At 43.7% G+C, this 21620-nt stretch overlaps 1 protein-coding gene across 2 annotated transcripts in view; it reads left to right on the forward strand.

Annotated features, from left to right (window-relative positions):
* The first annotated feature begins 9007 nt into the window (after positions 1-9007).
* arrdc1b (arrestin domain containing 1b) overlaps positions 9008-21620 on the forward strand; it is an 81497-nt gene continuing 68884 nt past the window's right edge. For both annotated transcript variants that reach the window (XM_070862821.1, XM_070862823.1), the window contains exon 1: positions 9008-9158. In XM_070862821.1, coding sequence (XP_070718922.1) covers positions 9041-9158 — 118 coding nt within the window. In that variant the 5' untranslated portion in view covers positions 9008-9040. The remainder of the gene's footprint in view (positions 9159-21620) is intronic.

Raw genomic sequence — 21620 nt, forward strand, 5'->3', positions numbered from 1 at the left:
CGGGGCGAAGGAGCTGTGCGAGACTGTGGAGGGACGTGATCGGGATCCAGGGGAGGCACGAGTTCAGGGCCAGGGGCTCAGGGGCAGCACGGACCAGCCCACACTGCAATATGTGTGTGCACTAGGTCCGTGCAGCAGAGCTGGTCTCCCGTCGTCTTGGATAATCCTTGCCACTGGACCAAGACCTAGCTCTGTCAAGCCCATGTGGTGACTGGTGTGCAACGGCCACCCCACGTTAAAAAAATCCACGCACAGGCATCTTCCACCCTACAGGATATAGTTCGGGTTCTTCATTGAAACACCTGTGAACTCGTCCTTTTTTGGCATGGAAGCAAGTCATCCTCATTTCGAGGGACCGCCTATGATGATGACATTCTACATTATATTGCCATAAGATTGAATTACATGACTGCATTACAGTCCAGGGATTATGCAGACTTGCCCTCCGGGACAACTGGTTTGGCATCAACACACGTGGCGGTGCGATCATATGCCCCCATTAGGGATGCAGCGTGTTCCTCGAGGTCCGTAAGAGGAATATTCTTGGGCGGACCACCGCCTGTTTTGCCTAGCTCCGCCCTATTGCTGGCTAGTTTTTTCTGAAAAGGTGACAAAAAATATGTGTGAACTAATTTGACAGTTACTAATACCGAACACACACATACATTACTTACACAATATATTGGTACACATCCCCAATTAACTGTCCCCGTCTTTTCGTCAACGAGTGCACGATTTAAGTTTTGTTAGCATGCAAATGTTGCATGATGAACACATGCAAATACAGAGCACTAACACAATGAGATCGATGATGGGAAATAAAAATGACATCAAGCTTTACAACATAATAAAACGTGTCACGACTTAAGAGTAAATCGTCAATGCATGATAAAAGTTAGTACTTACTCTTGTAGACCCAACAATTTCATTCCACCATTTGCGGCACTGGTTCGGCCCCCGCATCATGAGCACGATGGAGGACACCGCCTCAGCGATCTCTCGCCATAACCACTGATACACAAATGGTGACAGTTTTCCTCGCTCACCCCGTGTTAACTCATTCCAATAGGCCTCCATTTCACCCACCAATGCCTCCTGGGCTTCCTCCGAGAAACGAGTGGCCCTTTTCCTTCCATCTAACTCCCTCTCCACTTCCATGGCTTGATTCTCCATTGTATTGATATTTATTTATATATATATATTTATTCACAATTATTTATTTATTTATTATTATTTTAAAGATTTATTTTTATTATTATAATTATTAGCAGTTATATTATTAATGATATTATTTCATGATATATAATTGTCAAGATACTAAATACTCCTCAAAAAATCTGAAAAATCCTCACAGCTCCTCTCTCACTGACATGGACTAACCTCTGCAGCTTCAAAATCTTCATTGCTGTTTCTCTTCTCTGCACATGTGCGGGGTCACCCTTGACCCCGAAATCGTGGGAGAATGGTCGTGCATGCGCAGAGAAGCTTTTCCGGCCGTTTTGGACAGAGGTTCTGCTTTCCTTTCTAAAGGTAAGCTGATCGCCGACTTCTCTCCTAGTTTGGCCGCCCGCTTGACTCCGCTATCGCAACGCTTCACCCCCGCCGACATCAAGGACCGGAAAATCTCAGGAGCGCGCACCAGCAGTATTCCGGCGGTTAAAAAGACGCAAACGCCGGAATACCACTAACGATCAAGTGGGGGCAATCCGGATACAAATTCTAGCCCACAGTCAATCATGCAGAATGAATTAGGCATTAGGAAAGAAAGAGGGAGTCGCAAGAAGAAAGATTTGTTTTTCCTCTATGAACACTACCATGGAAGATCATTTGTACATTACATAGTGTAACACTCCTATCATTATAAAGCAGTGCATTCTCCAATTTATCATGACCAGTGCCATGGGAGGTTTGCTCTTATTAAACAGAACTTGCATTTACACAGTGCCTTATCATGTTGAAACATCTCAAACACTATACAATAAATTACTGGTGTTATGTAGGCAAACAAAATCAGGCCCTGAAATAATGCCTGCAGAAAAAATATTTAATGCTGGTTTGAAATTCTTCGCTCTGCTATTTTGAATAGAAGTATTGACTAATTTATTTTAAGCAGGTTAATTCCTCTGATAAAATTGCAGAGGGAGGCTAACTATTAAATATTTTTTGCTATGGCATAATTTCAGGCCCATAGCTCTATAACTGGATGGAAATCGAACTTCACTTATTTTAGGGTATTTTAATAAGCAGTTCTCTCAGGCAACAGTCTCCCCATACTTTACGCAGGCAGGCCTCTCGCCCTCTATGAACCAGAAGTTGTAGCCTTGTAATTTTCTGCTCCTGATGAGATGGTGTAGACTTTGGACTTGTACGAGAGCCTTGAGTCTCGTCACCGAGAACATGCAGAAAACAAGCGCAGGCAGTGGAAGGAGCGTGCGGCAAACCAGGCTCCCCACCCACCCTTTCCTCCAATGACTGTCTGCTCCACCTGTGGCAGAGACTATAATTCCTGTATTGGACTGTACAGTCACCTGAGAACTCACTTTGAGAGTGGAAGCAAGTCTTCCTCGATTTCGAGGGACTGCCTATGATAATGATGGACTCATACAAACCTCACCCACCAGTAACTTCTACACTTTATTTCTCTCTAAGCCATTCCAGAAAACAGTCGTATCAGCCCATCAAAGTCAAGTTGGGCTCAGATTCCAAATTAACTAATTGTATCTATTTATAGAAATTGAGCAAGTAGGACATATTCAGACCAGCACAAGCCTATGTACAATGACAGCAGTAAATGACCTAATCTATAAAACTAAATCATACTCTTGACAGCAATGAATACAGTGAATGCTTTTTTAAAAACCCACAGTCTGTCCCACTTTGCAGCACTTACTTTTGGTTCCATCTCATCTACTATTATCCTCATTTCCTTGCTTTTGTGATTGTCAAAATTAAAATCTGATTAATTGCCCGTAGTGTATTTTGACCAGTACTCATTGTTACATTTGAATGTTTTTGAATTCTTTTATATTCAGATAAATTGCAATCCTTTTCTGAGAGATATGACAAACATAGAATATTTTTGTCCATAGTTTATGGGTCCTCACTTATATTATAATGTAACTTAAAACCAGGTTCTTTTAGGAAATATACCACCCTCAGAATGGCTTCAGCAAATGGATGCTGAGATTTTGCCTTATGTTATTCATGCTTTGCCTGACATATATTAGAAAGAATCCAGTGAAACAGAGTTTACCAATAAGACAGAGTTGTTACATTCTTGGGTTCAGCATTGCACACCTACTCCCATTTGTGAGTCCCTTATTCCTAAGGACTCCAAATGTGCTTCTAATATCTAGGTAACGTGTAGTGAGCCCAGAGATTGAATAAAAAAGCATTTTATTCTATTTCAGCTACTGGCTGTAAGACATGCTGTCATACAATCTTTCTTGACTTTGAAAAATGGTAGAATAAACACTGTTCTGGACTGTAGCGTAGGCTATAAACTGCCAAAAAAAATTATTAGACAGTGTAAGATAGCTTTGTAGATGGTAGAATGCATCCACATGTGTGGAACATACTCTTGCTTCTGATACTGAAGTTAAATATGCTAAGGAATAACACACCAATCTTAGTGCTTTTTCTTAACATGAACACAGACTGGATCAGATTTTTTACCATATACAAGATCACAAGATGGTTATAGATGAGGCTAGCCATTAGTCTTAGTTCATCCATCCATAAAGGCCCTACACTGCCCCGGCCCTCTCCCCACCCGTAACGCTGCACCCAATTGGTTCTTAAATGATCTACGGCTGTTGCCTTCACTACTCTAACTAAAGATCTATTCCATACATTGATCGCCCTTTGTGTGAAGAAAAGCTTCCTAACATGAGTCCTAAATATGCCGTCTGGGACCTATCACATATTTAATTTGCTCCCTAAACCTCTCTGCTTCTCCTTCTTTATGACCCAGCTTTAAACTCAATTCTTTAACCAAATCTTTGGTCATCCCTCCTAATATCTCTTTCTTTGACTCAGTGTGCATTAATTGTCTGATTATTCCTCGTCAAAGCTCCTTGAAATAATTTTTCTATGGTAAAGCGTTATATAAATGTTGTTGTATCCTTGGGTTCACAAAGCACCAACAGCAATTGGATACAGCTACCAGTTAGAAGAATCTTTTGTTCACCGTGTGTCTCGGGTCAGTTTTCTAAAATTGTAGGTGCCTCCCTTATCTGGAACCCTCGGGACCTGGCCTGTTTTGGATAAGAGATTGTTCTGGATGAGGGGTGGTCACATTAAATTGGATGGTATAGGTACTGAGCAAGGGGATATCGGGGCTGGCTGGCTTGGGGCTGGGAGTGCGGCAGAGAGATCATGGTGGGTGGGAGGTGGCGGGGGGGGGGGTGGATCCTGGGGTCAGGCCAGCAATTGTGGGAGTCGGCAGCGAGGAAGGACTTCAATTTGTTCAATATGTTCATGTCGGAGCTCTGCGCATGCGCCACCCAGTGGCCGGGAATGGTTCCGGACAAGGGGTGGTTCTGGATAAGGAAATTCTGGATAAGGGAGGTTCAACCTGTGATATCCATTTTTGATTATCGCAGAATCCTGTTGTGTGGTTTAAAAAAATACTTTTTAGGGCACGTTTCTACTTTCAGTGAATAAACATATTTCTTAGGTTGAATCATCGATTTAACGCAAACACTGCATCCAGTAAGAATCAGGTTACCACATACTGATCGGGAAGTGTGCTATTATTACAAAATTACTCAAGAGGACTCAACCGACTGGTTTGTCTGCTTAACCTTTTTACTGGTCTGCAGTTTGAGCTGTATCCAACAACTGATAATTTAAATGCTATCCATAACTAAACCTGTTACAAAAGTGTCTGGCTGGTATTAATCTTTCTCCTAAGTAATGTGGGTGCGTAGTAGAAATTATACATATAAATCCAGAAACAATAAACCACTTCTATTGTTCACCCAGGGCATGTTATCTCAGATTACTTGCTGCTCGAGGTCAAAATTCAGTTCATAGGGAGTGGGAGCTGAGTTTTACATTGGGCACAAGCAAAGTATTTGGTGACTGGTCAAATTATAATGACCATGTATTATTTTTCATTGATTTACCGGGGGTCGGGGAGTGGGGTGGGTAGGGTTTCAAAGATACATTTTCCTGATACATTATTACATACGATGAACAGCTGCAAAGCTAACAACTGTAAATTGACGTGAATTAAATCTGACCCAAATACTGTATTGCAAATGCTGGAAATCTGAAGTGAAAAAACAGGCTGGAAACGGGGAAATTTCTTCACCCAGAGGGTGGTGGGGGTCTGGAACTCACTGCCTGAAAGGGTGGTAGAGGCAGAAACCCTCACCACTTTTAAAAAGTACTTGGATATGCACTTGAAATGCCGTAACCTACAGGACTAAGGACCAAGAGCTGGAAAGTGGGATTAGGCTGGATAGCTCTTTGTCAGCCAGCGCGGACATGATGGGCCAAAATGGCCTCCTTCCGTGCTGTAAATTTCCATGATTCGATGATTCTATGAAACACTCAACAGGTCCAGCAACATCTGTGGTGTCAGCCGTGGCTCAGTGGATAGCATTCTTGCATCTGAGTCAGAAGGTTTTGGGTTCAAGTGCCACTCCAGAGATTTGAGTGCAGAAATCTAGGCGAACACTCCCGTGCAGTGCTGAGGGAGTGCTGCACTGTCGCTGTCATGTATTCAACTGTCATTGTAACCCATGTATAAGCTGACCTAAGTTGTACACCTTGAGAACATTGACCACAGGGGGCGAACTTGTGGGAGACACTCCTAACCTGGACTTTCCGGTATAAATGGAGGAGCTCCACCCACCTTCAGTCTCTTGAGGTCTTGGTAATAAAGGTAACTGGTCACAGAGTGACCTTCTCTCAAGTATGGGCCTCGTGTGCATTTATACTGTAGAGTAAGGGCATATCAGTCGGAGGTGCCATCTTTCGGATGAGACGTTAAATTGAGGCCCCGCCTGCTCTCTCAGCTTGATGTAAAAGATCCCATGGCGCTATTTCGAAGAAGAGCAGAGGAGTCATCCCCAGTGTCCTGGCCAATATTTACCCCTCAATCAACATCAACAACAACTTGCATTTATATAGAGCCTTTTAAGTAGGGAAACGTCCCAAGGCGTTTCACAGGAGTATTATGAGATAAAAGATTTGACACCAAGCTGCATAAGTAGAAATTAGCGCAGGTGCCCAAAAGCTTGGTCAAAGAGATATGTTTTAAGGAGCATCTTGAAGGAGGAAAGAGAGGTAGAGAGGCAGAGAGGTTTAGGCAGGGAATTCCAGAGCTTGGGGCTTAACATAACAAAAACAGATTATCTGGTCATTATCACATTGCTGTTTGTGGGAACTTGCTGTGTGCAAATTGGCTGTCACATTTCCTACATTACAACAGTGACTACACTTAACTCATCATCATCATAGGCAGTCTCTCGGAATCAAGGCAGACTTGCTTCCACTCTTAGCAGTGACTGTACAGTCCAATACGAGAACCACAGTCTCTGTCACAGGTGGGACAGATAGTCATTGAGGGAAAGGGTGGGCAGGGAGCCTGGTTTGCCGCACACTCCTTCCGCTGCCTGCGCTTGATTCCTGCATGCTCTTGGCGATGATACTCCCAAATGCACTTCCTCCACTTAGGGCGGTCTATGGCCAGGGACTCCCAGGTGTCAGTGGGGATGTCACACTTTATCAGGGAGGCTTTGAGGGTGTCCTTGTAATGTTTCCTCTGCCCGCCTTTGGCTTGTTTGCCGTGGATGAGTTTCGAGTAGAGCGCTTGCTTTGGGAGTCTTGTGTCTGGCATGCGAACTATGTGGCTCACCCAGCGGAGCTGATCAAGTGTGGTCAGTGTTTCAATGCTGGGGATGTTGGCCTGGACAAGGACGCTAAGATTTGTGCGTCTGTCCTGCCTGTGGATTTGCAAGATCTTGCAGAGACATCGCTGATGGTATTTCTCCAGCGACTTGAGGTGTCTATTGTACATGGTCCACGTCTCTGAGCCATACAGGAGCGTGGGTATTACTGCGGCCCTGTAGACCATGAGCTTGGTGACAGTTTTGAGGGACTGGTCATCAAACACTCTTTTCCTCAGGCGGCCAAAGGCTGCACTGGCGCACTGGAGGCGGTGTTGGATCTCGTCGTCGTGCCTGCTCTTGTTAGTGGAGCACCGCAAGGATTAGTGCATGGGCCTTAGCTCTTTACAATCTATATTAATGGCTTAGATGAAGGGACCAAGTACAATGTATACAAGTTTGCTGATGATACAAAGCTAGGTAGGAAAGTAAGCTGCGAGGAGGACACAAAGAGCCTGCAAAGGGATATAGACAGATTAAGAAAGTGGGCAATAAGATGGCAGATGGAGTATAATGTGAAGTTATTCACTTTGGTAGGAAGAATAGAAAAACAGAATATTTTTTAAATGGTGAGAAACTATTAAATGTTGGTGCTCAAAGAAACATAGAAACATAGAAAATAGGTGCAGGAGTAGGCCATTTGGCCCTTCGAGCCTGCACCACCTTTCGATAAGATCATGGCTGATCATTCCCTCAGTACCCCTTTCCTGCTTTCTCTCCATACCCCTTGATTCCCTTAGCCGTAAGGGCCATAGCTAACTCCCTGTTGAATTTATCCAATGAAATGACATCAATAACTCTCTGCGGCAGGGAATTCCACATGTTAACAACTCTCTGAGTGAAGAAGTTTCTCCTCATCTCAGTCTTAAATGGCCTACCCCTTATCCTAAGACTGTGTCCCCTGGTTCTGGACTTCCCCAACATTGGGAATAATCTACCCGAATCTAACCTGTCCCGTCCCATCAGAATCTTGTATGTTTCTATGAGATCCCCTCTCATCCTTCTAAACTCCAATGTATAAAGGCCCAGTTGATCCAGTCTCTCCTCAGATGTCAGTCCAGCCATCCCGGGAATCAGTCTGGTGAACCTTCGCTGCACTTCCTAAATAGCAAGAATGTCCTTCCTCAGATTAGGAGACCAAAACTGAGAGATTTAGGTGTCCTCGTACAGGAAACACAGAAAGTTAGCATGCAGGTACAGCAAACAATTAGGAAGGCAAATGGCATGTTGGCCCTTATTGCAAGAATAAGGAAGTCTTACTACAATTGTACATGGCTTTGGTGAGAGCACATCTGGAATACTGTGCACTGTTTTGATCTGCTTATCTGAGAAAGGACATACATGCTTTAGAGGCAGTGCAACGGAGGTTCACTAATTTGATCCCTGGGATGAGACTGTTGTCCTATGAGGACCTATGGGCCTTGACTCTCTGGAGTTTAGAAGAATGAGAGGTGATCACATTGACACAGATAAGATTCTGAGGCGGATTGACAGGGTAGATGCTGAGAGGTTGTTTTTCCCAGGCTGGAGAATCTAGAACTAGGGGGCACAGTCTCAGGATAAGGAGTTGGCCATTTAAGACTGAGAGGAGGAGGAATTTCTTCACTCAGAGGGTTGTGAATCTTTGGAATTCTTGACCCAAAATGGCTGTGGATGCTGAGTCGTTGAATATATTCAAGGCTGAGATTTTTGGACTCTTGGGGAAGCAAGGGATCAGGCGGGAAAGTGGAGTTGATGTCGAAGATCAGCCATCATCTCATTGAATGGTGGAACAGGCTCGAGGGGCAGTATTGCCGATTGCTAATCCGTATGTTCTTATTTCAAAACGACTTCATTGGTTGTAAAGCGCTTCGGGATGTCCCGAGGTCGCGAAAGGCGGCGATATAAATGCAAGTCTTTCACATCAGAGCATTTCAGGTAATTTCTCCAAAACTTCCCCAAAACTCAAATGACTTGTGATCTGATTAGCCTTTGGGTAGGGGCTGGCCTGGGCCCTCCCTGTGTGTGGGGAGGTGGGAGGCACGAGGTGGGCGGGCCTTCTGTCGGCGCGTGCGCTGTGTGGCGGGGACGCGCTGACGTCATGGCGTTTGTGCGGCGGCGCGGCAGGTTCCGGTTCAGTCCGGCGGCGGCGGCTGACGGCCATGGGGAAAGTTCAGGAGTTGAGCGTCGCGCTGAAGAACAACAAAGTGGTGTACAGCCCCGCCGAGTTCATCTCGGGCGAAGTGAGGATCAAACTGGCAGCGCATCTCAACTTCAAAGGTGGGCGATCTGCTGGCCTTCTCCTCGCCATCTCTCCCCTCGACCAACGGCCGGGGAGCCTCAGCCGCTGGGATTAGCGGGGCTGCAGTGCTGGGTGAAGTTGTTGCTGGGGTGGGTGGGTGTGTGTGTGTTTTTTTTTGTTTGTGAGCTGCCTGGAGACGGGGGAGGTTGTCCAGTTCCCTGGAGGGGGTGCTGCTTGCTTGCTTGCTTGGACAGGTCAAGAGGTTGGAGGGGGAAGGGGACAGGGACAGAGCCTTTTTTTTTTAAATGAGAGCGTTACAGGTGGCACAAGTGAATGGGAGTGAGCTGAAGCTCGCAGCAAGGAGTTCGCAGGTACCCAACAACCACAAGATCACAAGTGAGAAATGGATGGGGAGATGCAAAAAACATTAATCTGGAGAGAAACACCTGAAGGGTTGGGAGGAAAGGTGATTGTTGTGGGGTGGAGGGAGACTGGCCTGTTTCTTTTCATCAATACTCATTTTACTGTGGCAGAGATTTGAGAGGGATTAAGAGAGATTACTAGTCACCGTGTGTGTATGTATGTACTGTACAGGGAAAGCTTTTATATAGTGTGTACTCGAGTAATTACAGCAGTTATTGGTGTCATAAATTGAATGACGCTGGAATGTTTTATAATTCTTCTCTGAGCTCTGAAAGACTGACTCATTGAAACCGCTTCCATTTTTAATAAATATATCTGTAATCCAAAGTAAAATTTTGTTTTTAAACAGCCTGTGTGTGCCCTTGTGTAATTGTGCAGGGCCATGTCCATGATCAAGATACTCATAACTGATCTAATTACCACAAGTTTCACCAATAATAATCACTTGATTATTGGGAAATAGCAGATGGACATAGTATGTAGAGGTTAACAAATGATTGATACTGGGTTACAATCCAGTGCAGGGTTTTTTGATCAGTTAAACAACAAGAGAAAAGTTTGTCAGGTTTGCCACTTGAACCCCAAGATGAAATTGTTGCTAGACTCAATATTTTGTTATACCCCCTGTAGTTGAAACCTGTAACTGATTTTGTGGGTTAAGAACATAAGGAATAGGAGCAGGATTAGGCCATTTGTCCTCTTGAGCCTGCTTTACCATTCAATAAGATCATGGCTCCACTTTCATGCCTGCTCTCCATGGGTAACCCTTTACTCCCTTATCGCTCAAAAATCTGTCCATCTCTGCCTTAAATATATCCAATGACCCAGCCTCCATAGCTCTCTGGGGCAGAGAATTTCTTAGATTTCCAATCCTCTGAGAAGAAATTTCTCATCAGTTTTAAGTGGGCTGCCCCTTATTCTAAAACTATGTCCCCTTGTGAAAATATCCACCTTGTCAAGCCCTTGCATTATTTTATGTTTCAATAAGATCACTTCTCATTCTTCTGAACTCCAATGTGTATTGGCTCAACCTATCCTCATAAGTCAATGCCCTCATCTCGGGAATTAACCCAGTGAACCTTCTTTGAACAGCCTCCAGTGCAAGTATATCCTTCCATAAATACGAAGACCAAAATTGGATGCAGTATTCCAGGTGTGGCCTCACCGATACCCTGTACAGTTGTAGCAGGATGGCTTTTATACTCTATCCCCCTTTCAATAAAGGCCAACGTTCCATTTGCCTTCCTGATTACTTGCTGTACCTGCATACTAACTTTGTGTTTCATGCACAAAGACCCCCAGGTCTCTCTGTACTGCAGCATTTTGCAATTTTTCTCCATTTATAAATATGCTTTTCTAATATTTCTGCCAAAATGGATGACCTCACATTTTCCCACATTATGTTCCATCTGTCACATTTTTGCCCACTCACTTAGTCTGTCTATATCCCTTTGCAGATTTCTTCATAATTTGCTTTCCCACCCATCTTTGTATCAGCATACTTGGCTACATTACACTCGGTCCCTTCATCCAAGTCGTTAATATAGATTGTAAATAGTTGAGGACCCAGCACCGATTTCTGTGGCACCCCACTAGTCAGTGTTTGCCAACCGGAAAATGACCAATTTATCCCGACTCTCTGTTTTCCGTTAGTTAGCCAATCCTCTATCCATGTTAATATATTACCCCCAAACCCGTGAGCTTTTATCTTGTGCGATACCCTCTTATGTGACACCTTATCGAATGCCTTCTCGAAATCCAGATACACCATATCCACTGGTTTCCCCTTATCCACCCTGCTCGTTAGGCTATAGGGACAAGATATAAGTATAAAAAAAGTTTTAAAAAATATTAATACAATAATCATTAAAGTTTATATTAATTGAGTTTGGTGCTGATTGAGCAGGGTAGATTGGAGCTGTGTGCTGTATGGTGTGGGGAGGAAATGTTGCCACATGTAGTACATAACAACTACATATATTTAGTGGCTTCAATATAAGAAACACCCAAGGAGCTTCCCAAATAGGTGCAAGGAAAATGGGCACTGGACCTAAAGGGAGAGGTTAGGAGACATGAGCTATAGCTTGGTCAGGGAAGTGGTTCTTGACCAGATTTGTGGAGGTAGGTATGCAGTTTCAAATGAGAGAGATAGCTGAACATCGTGCCACCATTGAGGGGAAGCTGGTGGGATTCAGAGAAGCCTGTTGTGCGAAGAATGGAGCAATTGGGAGGAGATGGAGGGCTGGAGGAAATTGTAGACCGGAACAAATACAAGAATATGTAAGCTGATTAGAGACCAGGCTTTGTGTTTTTCTGCATAGTCACTGTGACAAATCGTTAGTGAAGCTGGTGAATGAATAAATGCTGTCATCTAGGTTTGTGCAAATTATAATTTAAATATTTATATGGTGCATGTTCTTTTTATTGGTGGGTTTGGTATTCACTCTTTCCAGTTCTTGCACTTTAAGCAAATAATCTGCTTATCTTTGCTGACATAGGAGTAGGCCATTCAGCCTGTTCTGCCATTCATTTTGATCACAACTCCATCTACCCGCCTTAGTTCCAGAGCCATCAATACCCTTGTTTAACAAAATCTATCAAGCTCAGTTTTGGCATTTTCAGTTAACCCCTAGCCTCAACAGCTTTTTTGGGGGAAGAAAGTTCCAGATTTCATAGTACATAAGAAATAGGAACAGGAGTAGGCCATACGACCCCTCGAGCCTGCTCCGCCATTCAACCCCTCGAGCCTGCTCCGCCATTCAATAAGATCATGGCTGATCTGATCATGGACTCAGCTCCACTTCCCTGCCCGCTCCCCAGAACCCCTTATCCCCTTATCGTTTAAGAAAGTGTCTATTTTTGTTTTAAATTTATTCAATGTCCCAGCTTCCACAGCTCTGAGGCAGTGAATTCCACAGATGTACAACCCTCAGATAAGCAATTCCTCCTCATCTCTGTTTTAAATGGGAGGCCCCTTATTCTAAGATTGTGCCTCCTAGTTCTAGTCTCCCCCATCAGTGGAAACATCCTCTCTGCATCCACCTTGTCGAGCCCCCTCATAATCTTATACATTTCGACAAGATCACCCCTCATTCTTCTGAATTCCAATGAGTCGAGGCCCAACCTTCTCAACCTTTCCTCATAAGTTAACCCCCCTCATCCCCGGAATCAACCTAATGAACCTTCTCTGAACTGCCTCCAAAGCAATTATATCCTTTCTTAAATATGGAAACCAAAACTGTACACAGTATTCCAGGTGTGGCCTCACCATACCTTGTATAGCTGTAGCAAGACTTCCCTGCTTTTATACTCCATCCCCTTTGCAATAAAGGCCAAGATACCATTGACCTTCCTGATCACTTGCTGTACCTGCATACTATCCTTTTGTGTTTCATGCACAAGTTCCCCCAGGTCCTGCTGTACTGCACTTTGTGTGAAGAAGTGCTTTTGGATGTCACCCCTGAATGGCCAATTTTACAGTTCTTGCCCCTTGTTCTGGACTCTCTTACTAGAGGGAAATAGATTATCTCTATTTACCTTATCAAATCCTTTAATCATAAACACCTCAATTAGATCTGTATTCAAGGGAGTGCAAGCCTAATCTTTGCATCCTATCCTCATAATTTCATCCTTTTATTCTGCAGGCCAATATATCCTTCGAGGTGTGATGGCCAGAACTGAATTCAGTGCTGCAAGTGGGGTCTGACCAGGGTCTCGTCCAGCTGTAAATAACATCCTGCCCTCTTCAGATAAAGGCCAACATTCCAATAGTTGTTTAAATTATTTTTTGTACCTGCCCACTTTGTGATTTCTGCACTTGGACCCTTAAATCTCTCTGCTCATCCAGTTTCTAGCTTCTTGCCATTTCAAAAATACTCTGATCTATCTTTTTTGGGTCCTTTCCTGCAATGAATGCCATCTGCCATAATTTTGTCCACTCACTTCCTGGGACTGTTGGTGAGAGATGTCTGTCTGGTCTGAGGACAGTAGTACACAACAGCCACAACGTCCATCTATATCGCAGCTTTAATGTTTTTTTTTTTAAAAAAGTCCCAAGGTGCTTAACAGTAGCATAAGGAAAAGAAAAATGCTGAGCTAAAGAAGAAAATATTGGAAGATGTGACCAAAAGCTTGATTGATGATGTGAGTTTTAAGTGGGTTTCAAAGGAGGGAAAGGTAAATGGAGAGGCAGAAGCGATTAGGGAGGGAATTAGAGTGTGGGACCTCATGGCCTCCAATGGTGGGGCAAGGGGAGGGAGGATGCACAAGGTGCCAAAGTCAGAGGATTGGAGAGTTTTTTTTGCGGAGGAGGTGGAATTAGAGATCGGGAAGGATGAAGCTATGCAGAGATTTAAACACAAGTTTCAGAATTTTAAACTGGTGGCATTGAGGAACTGAAGGTCTTCAAAAACAGGGTGAGCGTGATTTGGTGTGGAGCGGATAGACAGCAGAGTTTCAGATGAGCTGAATTGTACGTGTAATGTCTGTAATCTTGTAATGTTTGTAGCTCCACACTATGGACGTATTGTGTACTGCAATTGCACAGTTAATAATTAAACAGAACCAGGCAGATTTCCGGAGGCTTTTGAGAGAGAGCTGCCTGCTCAGAAAGTGGAAATTCTAACAGAGCGTCGAAGTCGTGCTATAGATGCATGGGACAACACATTGCTCAAAGTTGTCCACACGTGAAGGCAGAGTGTTTCTTCTGCAGAAAGACTGGGCATCTTGCGACGGCATGCCGACTGAAGGGTAAACCAGCTTTCAAAGCTGAGTCCAGCGTTCAAAGCTATGAGTAGAAATCCCAAGAGACTACATAGCATGGAAGAACAACAACAGGACGAGGAGATGTTAGAGTTGCACGTCATCAGGAGCACGAGGTTAGCGGACAGCGATCCGGAAAGCATCAAAATCCTCATGTTGTGGGATTCAAGATACCAATGGAAATAGTACCGGAGTCGCTGAAGCTCGACAAATTGCGCGATTTCCAACTCGAGAAATCCAAGATAGAGCTGCGAGGCTACTCGGGAGAGAAAATTCCTGTGGTAGGTCGTATCACCGTACCAGTGAACTATAAAGATCAATTTCAGAACTTGCCTCTAATAGTCGTGAAAGGAGACAAGCATGCCTTACTAGGAAGAAATTGGTTGAGCTCACCGAAGCTGGATTGGAGTAAGATTTTCTGTGTGGAAGTGAGATTTTCATCAACGGATGAGGTTATCAAGAAGTGTTCTACGAAACGGGCAGTCCGATTCAAGGCGAGTGTCAGGGTACAGAAGGATGCTAGATTGGTTTATTACAAGCCATGTTCCGTACCATATGCACTCAAGGAGAAAGTTGAGCAAGAACTCAAAAGACTAGAGACTGAGAACATTATTTGTAAGATAGATCGATGTAATTGGGCTACATCCATTGTTGTTGTACCTAAGTCCGATGGTAAGGTAAGATTGTGTGGTGATTATAAAGTAACCGTAAACCAGGTTCTAGAGGGTAATGTCCCCAATACATTGCTGAATATAGAAGATTTGTTCACAACACTGACAGGTGGTCAGATCTTCTCAAAACTGGATCTTACGAATGCCTACTTACAGCTTGAAGTAGATGAGGAGTCCAAGTCATGTTTGACTATAAATACTCATCTAGGCCTATATCAATTTAATAGGCTACCGTTTGGAGTGTTTCCGCCCTTGCCATATTCCAAGAGGTGATGAACCAGATTTTGCAAGGTATTAAAGGGGTAGTGTGTTATTTGGATGACATACTAATTTCAGCACCAAATAGGCAAATTCATAATAACATTATTGAATGAAGTCCTCAAATGGCTAGAGAAGCACAGAGTACGAGTGTCTGCTCGTAAGTGAGAGTTATTTAAAAACTCAGTGGAGTACTTAGGGTACAGAGTATACAAAGATGGTTTACATCCAACCATGGAAAAATTGGATGCAATTAGAAATGCACCCACTCCCGGGAATGTCACTGAACTTCGTTCATTCTTGGGTCTTTTGAACTATTATGGGAAGTTCCTACCAAATTTGGCTACAGTATTACATCCACTGAATGAACTTTTGAAAAAACAGGTCCATTGGAAGTGGTCAAAAGAATGTGATACAGCATTCAAGGAATGTAAAAGCAAATTGCTAGAGAGCACCATGTTAGTTCACTATGACCTATATAAGGAGATTAAGCTAGCATGTGATGCCTCTCCGTATGGAGTTGGAACAGTGATCTCTCATGTATCAAGTAGTGGGGAGGAGAGACCAATTGCTTATGCTTCACGCACTCTCGGTGCCAGTGAGAGTAATTATGCGCAAATTGAAAGGGAAGCTTTGGCATTAATTTTTGGGGTCAAGAAGTTTCACAAATACTTGTGTGGTCGTAAGTTTACCATCGTTACGGACCATAAGCATCAAAAGTCCCCAGTTCCAAAATTAGTTGCAGCCTGAATGCAGAAATGGGCTTTGATTTTGTCAACATATACATATGATATTGAATACAGACGATCAGCTGATCACAGTAATGCTGATGCAGTGGTCTTGATTGCCTTCCCCATCACAAGTTACACCCAACATTGATGAACTGCCAGTCACAGCTGAAGAGATTGGTAGAGCAACCAAACGTGACCCAGTGATGTCAAAGGTGTATGAGTATATTGCAAATGGATGGCCAAACCAGGTAACAGACAAAGATACACATCCATTCTTCATTCGTAGGAACGAATTATCGGTTGATAAAGATTTTATCATGTGGGGTGCAAGAGTGGTTATACCAAATAAATTCAGGTCCAAATTATTAGGAGACCTCCATGACCAGCACCTGGGAATGTGCTTGACCAAGAGTTTTGCACGCAGTTATTTATGGTGGCCAGGTCTTGATAAAGATATAGAGAACATCGTGAGTCAGTGTACGACATGTCAATCGGTAAGCAAGCAAGCAACCATCACCAGTACTATTACAGCCATGGAAATGGCCTACCAGGGTGTGGCAAAGGCGACATATTGATTTTGCTGAGTTAGAAGGACAACAATAGTTCATTGTGATAGCCATTCAAAGTGGATTGAGGTGTTTCCAATGTGGAAAATAACAACAAGTAAAACATTGGACATTTTACGAAAATGATTTTCTTCATTTGGCCTCCCTGAAGAAATTGTTTTGGATAATGGACCACAATTTCATTCAGAAGAATTTGCACAATTCACGAGCAAAAATGGTGTGAAACATACCAAGGTTCCACCATACCATCCTGCTTCGAATGGTGCAGCAGAGCGCACTGTGCAAATTGTAAAACGTGCCCTCATAAAACAAATGTTAGATCCAAATGCAAGGAAACGACAGTTGTCATTGGATCACAAATTGGCTAATTTTTTGATTGCATATCGAAATACTCCTCATACAATTACTGGTAGAACACCAGCAGAGTTGTTTCTCAAACGACAGCCACGAACCAGATTCTCGTTGTTAAAATTAAATTTGGCACAGTCCGTAGAAGAGACACAATTAAGACAGAGAGAATCATGATAGAGGTAGAGTAAAAGAGAGAAGTGTGAAATTAAGAGGGAGAAGGTGAGAGTGAAGAACCATCACCATAAATGGTTAAAGTGGTTACCAGGAAGAGTGGCGAAGATATGTGGTCCTCGCACATATTTGATATAGATGTTTGATAATGGACATGTTAGGTTTGTTCATATTGATATTTTACCTACAGACATGGAAGGAGTTGAAGGTGGGAATGATTCAATTATTTCTGACTCATCAGATAGTTTTGATACACTAGTAGCAAATCCTAAATCCAAAGTACTGGAAACAAATCCAGGAGAGAATCAGAATGAAAGTCTGAGTCCGAGTCAGGAAAGAGCTTGAAGTTAGTGAGTTCAAATGAAAATCAAGGAAATTCCGTGGAGGAAAATGAGCCTCGAATGAATTTAGATTCGACACCATGTTTGTAAGGTTCTGTTCGAGAGCGAAGGTATCCTCTTCGAAACAGAAAACAAGTGGTAAAGTTAAATTTGTAAATATGGAAAAAAAAATATATCCTGTGTTATGTATAAAAATGAAAGTTATGTATGATGTTTGTTATAATAAGGCTTCTTCATTAAGGAGGGAGAAGTGTAATGTCTGTAAGCTTGTAATGTTTGTAGCTCCACACTATGGGCCCAAGTTTCCACACGATAAAAAACGGGCGCCCCTCCGAGCTGGGCGCCCGTTTTTCGCGCCGGAAAAAAAACGCGCGATTCTGGAGCGCCCTGCAGCTCCATGTCTGCTTGGCGTGGCGCCTAGGGGGGCGGAGCCTACACTCGCACCGATTTTGTAAGTGGGAGGGGGCGGGTACCATTTAAATTAGTTTTTTTCCTGCCGTCAACGCTGCGCGTGCGCGTTGGAGCGTTCGCGCACGCGCAGTGTGAAGGAAACATTGGCACTCGGCCATTTTTGTAGTTCTTTGTAGTTGTTTAATTTTTGAACATTTTTTAATAAAAGCACATTGCCATCAGCACTGAGGCTTCCTGCAGCAGTGAGAAGGCTGCAGGAAGCCTCAAAGTTGAGGCAGCCGTCCCGTCCCCATCCCCCCCGCGGGAACGAACGGCTGCTTCCCCCCCCCCCCCCCCCCGCGGGAACGAACGGCTGCCTCCTTTTCCCCCTCCCCTCCCCCCCCCCCCAGCCCCGCAGCATTCTCCCTGGCTGAAGCACTTTCACAAAGGTAGGAAGATGGTTTATTTAATCTTTTCTTTGCTTATAAATTTTTATTCAGGTTGGATTTATTTGTATAAGTATAAATAAGGATTTATTATAGAATTTAATGACTTCCCTTCCCCCCCCCCCCACCTCGTTCTGGACGCCTAATTTGTAACCTGCGCCTGATTTTTTAATGTGTAGACAAGGTTTTTTCAGTTCTACAAAAATCTTCACTTGCTCCATTCTAAGTTAGTTTGGAATACGTTTTCACTGTGGAAACTTTGAAATCAGGCGTCAGTGGCCGGACACGCCCCCTTTTGAAGAAAAAATTCTGTTCCAAAGTGGAACTGTTCTACCTGACTAGAACTGCAGGAAAAAAAAATGTGGAGAATTGCGATTTCTAAGATAGTCCGTTCTCCACCAGTTACTCCTAAAAATCAGGCGCAAATCATGTGGAAACTTGGGCCCTATGAATGTGGACGTATTGTGTACTGCAATTGCACAGTTAATAATTAAACAGAACCAGGCAGATTTCCGGAGGCTTCCGAGAGAGAGCTGCCTGCCATGTTGGAAGCTGTGTGTGCTTGTGCTGTGAATATATCACAGTACGGAGGACAAAGAATGGGAAACCAGCCAGGAGAGCTTTGGAATAGTCGAAACCGAAAATGCTGGAAACATTCAGCATGTCGGGCATGCAGCATCCATGGACGCTTCAGATCCGAGACCCTTCATCAGGACTGGAAAAGTTAGAGATGTAACAAATTTTAGGTAGGAAAAGGGGGAGGGGAGGAAGGAACCAATGGGCAGTCTGTGTTAGGGTGGAAGGCAGGAGTGATGCAGTGTTGCAAATGGGGATGAATCGTAAGCAGCTGCAACCTGAAACAATCGGGGCAGAAGTTATAGTCTGAAATTATTGAACTCTATGTTGAGTCCAGAAGGCTGTAAAATGGCGAATCGAAAGATGAGGTGCTGTTCCTTGAGCTTACGTTGAGCTTACGTTGAGCTTCGTTGGAACAGTGAAGGAGGCCGAGGACGGAGAGATCAGAGTGGGAGTGGAGCAGAGGGGTCACCTTTACGGACTAAACAGAGGTGTTCCGCAAGGTGGTCACCCAATCTGCGCTTGGTCTCCTCAATATAGAGGAGACTGCTTCGTGATCACCTATACTACAGTATACTAAATTCCAAGAAGTACAAGTTAATTGCTGTTTCACCTGGAAGGAATATTTGGGGGTCCGGATGGTGGGAAGGGAGGAGGTAAAAGGGCAGGTGTTGCATCTCCTGCACTTGCACGGGAAGGTGCTGAGGGGAGGGGCTGATGGGGGTGATTTAAGATGTGGACCAGCGCGTCGTGGAGAGAGTGGTCCCTTCAGAATGCTGAAAGGAGGGGAAGGGAAGATGTGTTTGGTGGTGGGATCACGCTGGAGATGGCGGATGATCCGTTGAATGTGCAGATTGGTAGGGTGCAAGGTGAGGACAAGGGGAAGGAGGGGAAGGGGTGAGAGCAGAAATGCAGGAAATGGGACAGACACGATAGAAGGCCATGTCAACCACAGTAGAGGGGAATTCTCGGTTGAGGAAAAAGGAACACATAGCGGAAGCACTAGTCGAGTCTGGAAATGACCAAAGGCATGGATGAGTGCTTCACTGACCTATGGGCTGCAGAAGGGATGGGAGATGTTAAGAGATGGAAGTCGTCAGTCTTTCCGATTGAGAAGATATGGGGTTGAATAAGACGCCGAGGTTGCAAACGGCCTGAGTGGCCAGGGAGGGGAATGGAATCGTTGGCAAGAATACAAAGATTGTGGTAGGGGCAAGAGATGTTGGATTTGGTCTTAGCAATGTTTAACTGGAGGAAATTGAGCTCATTCAAGACTAGATGTCGGATGAGCAGTCTGACGATTGGGGGTCCAAGGATAGATTCTTGGAACTTTGGAGGTAAGCTAGGAGACGGGCAGCAGCCATGGCTGCTGTTACTTTGGTTACAATCAGATGGGTGAGAATGGTACTAAGCAAGTGTCATGCTACTGGGCTGGTCAATGGAGGAGAGGTACTGAAGGAGACTGGTGTAATTGACTAACCGTTTCAAAGGCTGCAGAGAGGACGAGGAATAATAATGCACAATGGTCACATAGGATGGCACATCATTTGGTGAAGGTTATTTTGGTGCTATGGCTGGGATGGAAACCTGATTTTTGAAATTTAAGCATGGAGTTTTTCGGAAATGAATTTGGGATGTGCCAACAAGTTCATGGATTTTGGAGTGAAAGGGGAGATTGGACAGTAGTTTACAAGGACAAAGGGGTCAATGTTTTATTTTGAGGAGGCAGTTAATGATTTTAAAAGGGAGGGGTTCAGTAGCTGAGGAGTGGGGACCTTTACAATGTCAGCTAGTATGTGGGCCAGGAAAAGAAGTTGGGTGGAAAAGGTGGGAAAAATACAATTATAAGTAGATGGCAACAGTCTGTACGCATGGAGAGAGTAAATAACACCCATAAAATAAACATGGTGTCAGCAGGTCAGGAAGTGTGCTCTTAACTACTGCATTTACAAATATTGTATATATCCAAATGAAGAAAACTTCACTCTCAAAGCATCCTATCCTTTATAAAAGTTGTTCATTCTTTCAGTCAATTCTGAAAATGTTTTCAATTTTATAAGGCTCAATGGCAGCAATGTTTTGCAGGAGGCACAAACAAATGTCTGTTGGCTAAGAGTTTGGAATCTAATGCTTAAATAAGGCAACCGAAAGGAAGCAATGACGTTAGCTTTTTTCTAAGATGCTCAGTTTACTGTATATAATAGTATTTAATGGGCATTCTGCTTCTTTCACCAAAGAAAAGATTGTTGAAACTAGTTAATGAGGCAGATTCTTCTTCTGACCCATTGCTTGTACATTCGAACATAATGAAATGAATTGAGTGTCGCCTACTTGGTTTCAAAAGTGGACTAAATCAATTTCTCTTATTTGGCATTAAGGGAAGTGCTATGTGCATTATCTGCAACAGTTATCAAGTGTGCAGTCAGAGTATGTTTGGAAGTTTAGTCTTCATAGGATGTTCTCGACTTGCTCTATTTTAGGTTGCACTTAGAGTAGCCAACAATCAATGACAGAAGTTTGCTCAAACTGCAGGCCACAAAGTGCACATTGAATACTTGTCAGTCTGCCAGGTCATGGACTTTTGTTAAGTGCGTTGCAAATTTAACAATAATGGGTGTGTGATTTGATAAGGAAACCAGTAAATGGATCAGAAGCAATATTACAGAAGAGGTGTGGCTTTACCGCTATAGTATGAAACACATGAATTTAGTGTATCTGGCAATATTCTAAGCAATTGAATTATGTATTGCACAACCGAAGAATGGGTGTGTTGATGATGGATGCCTGCACAAGCTCTGTCTTCCCCAACAAATTA

This window comes from Pristiophorus japonicus, chromosome 20 (genome assembly GCF_044704955.1).
Source record: "Pristiophorus japonicus isolate sPriJap1 chromosome 20, sPriJap1.hap1, whole genome shotgun sequence".
NCBI lineage: Eukaryota > Metazoa > Chordata > Chondrichthyes > Pristiophoridae > Pristiophorus > Pristiophorus japonicus.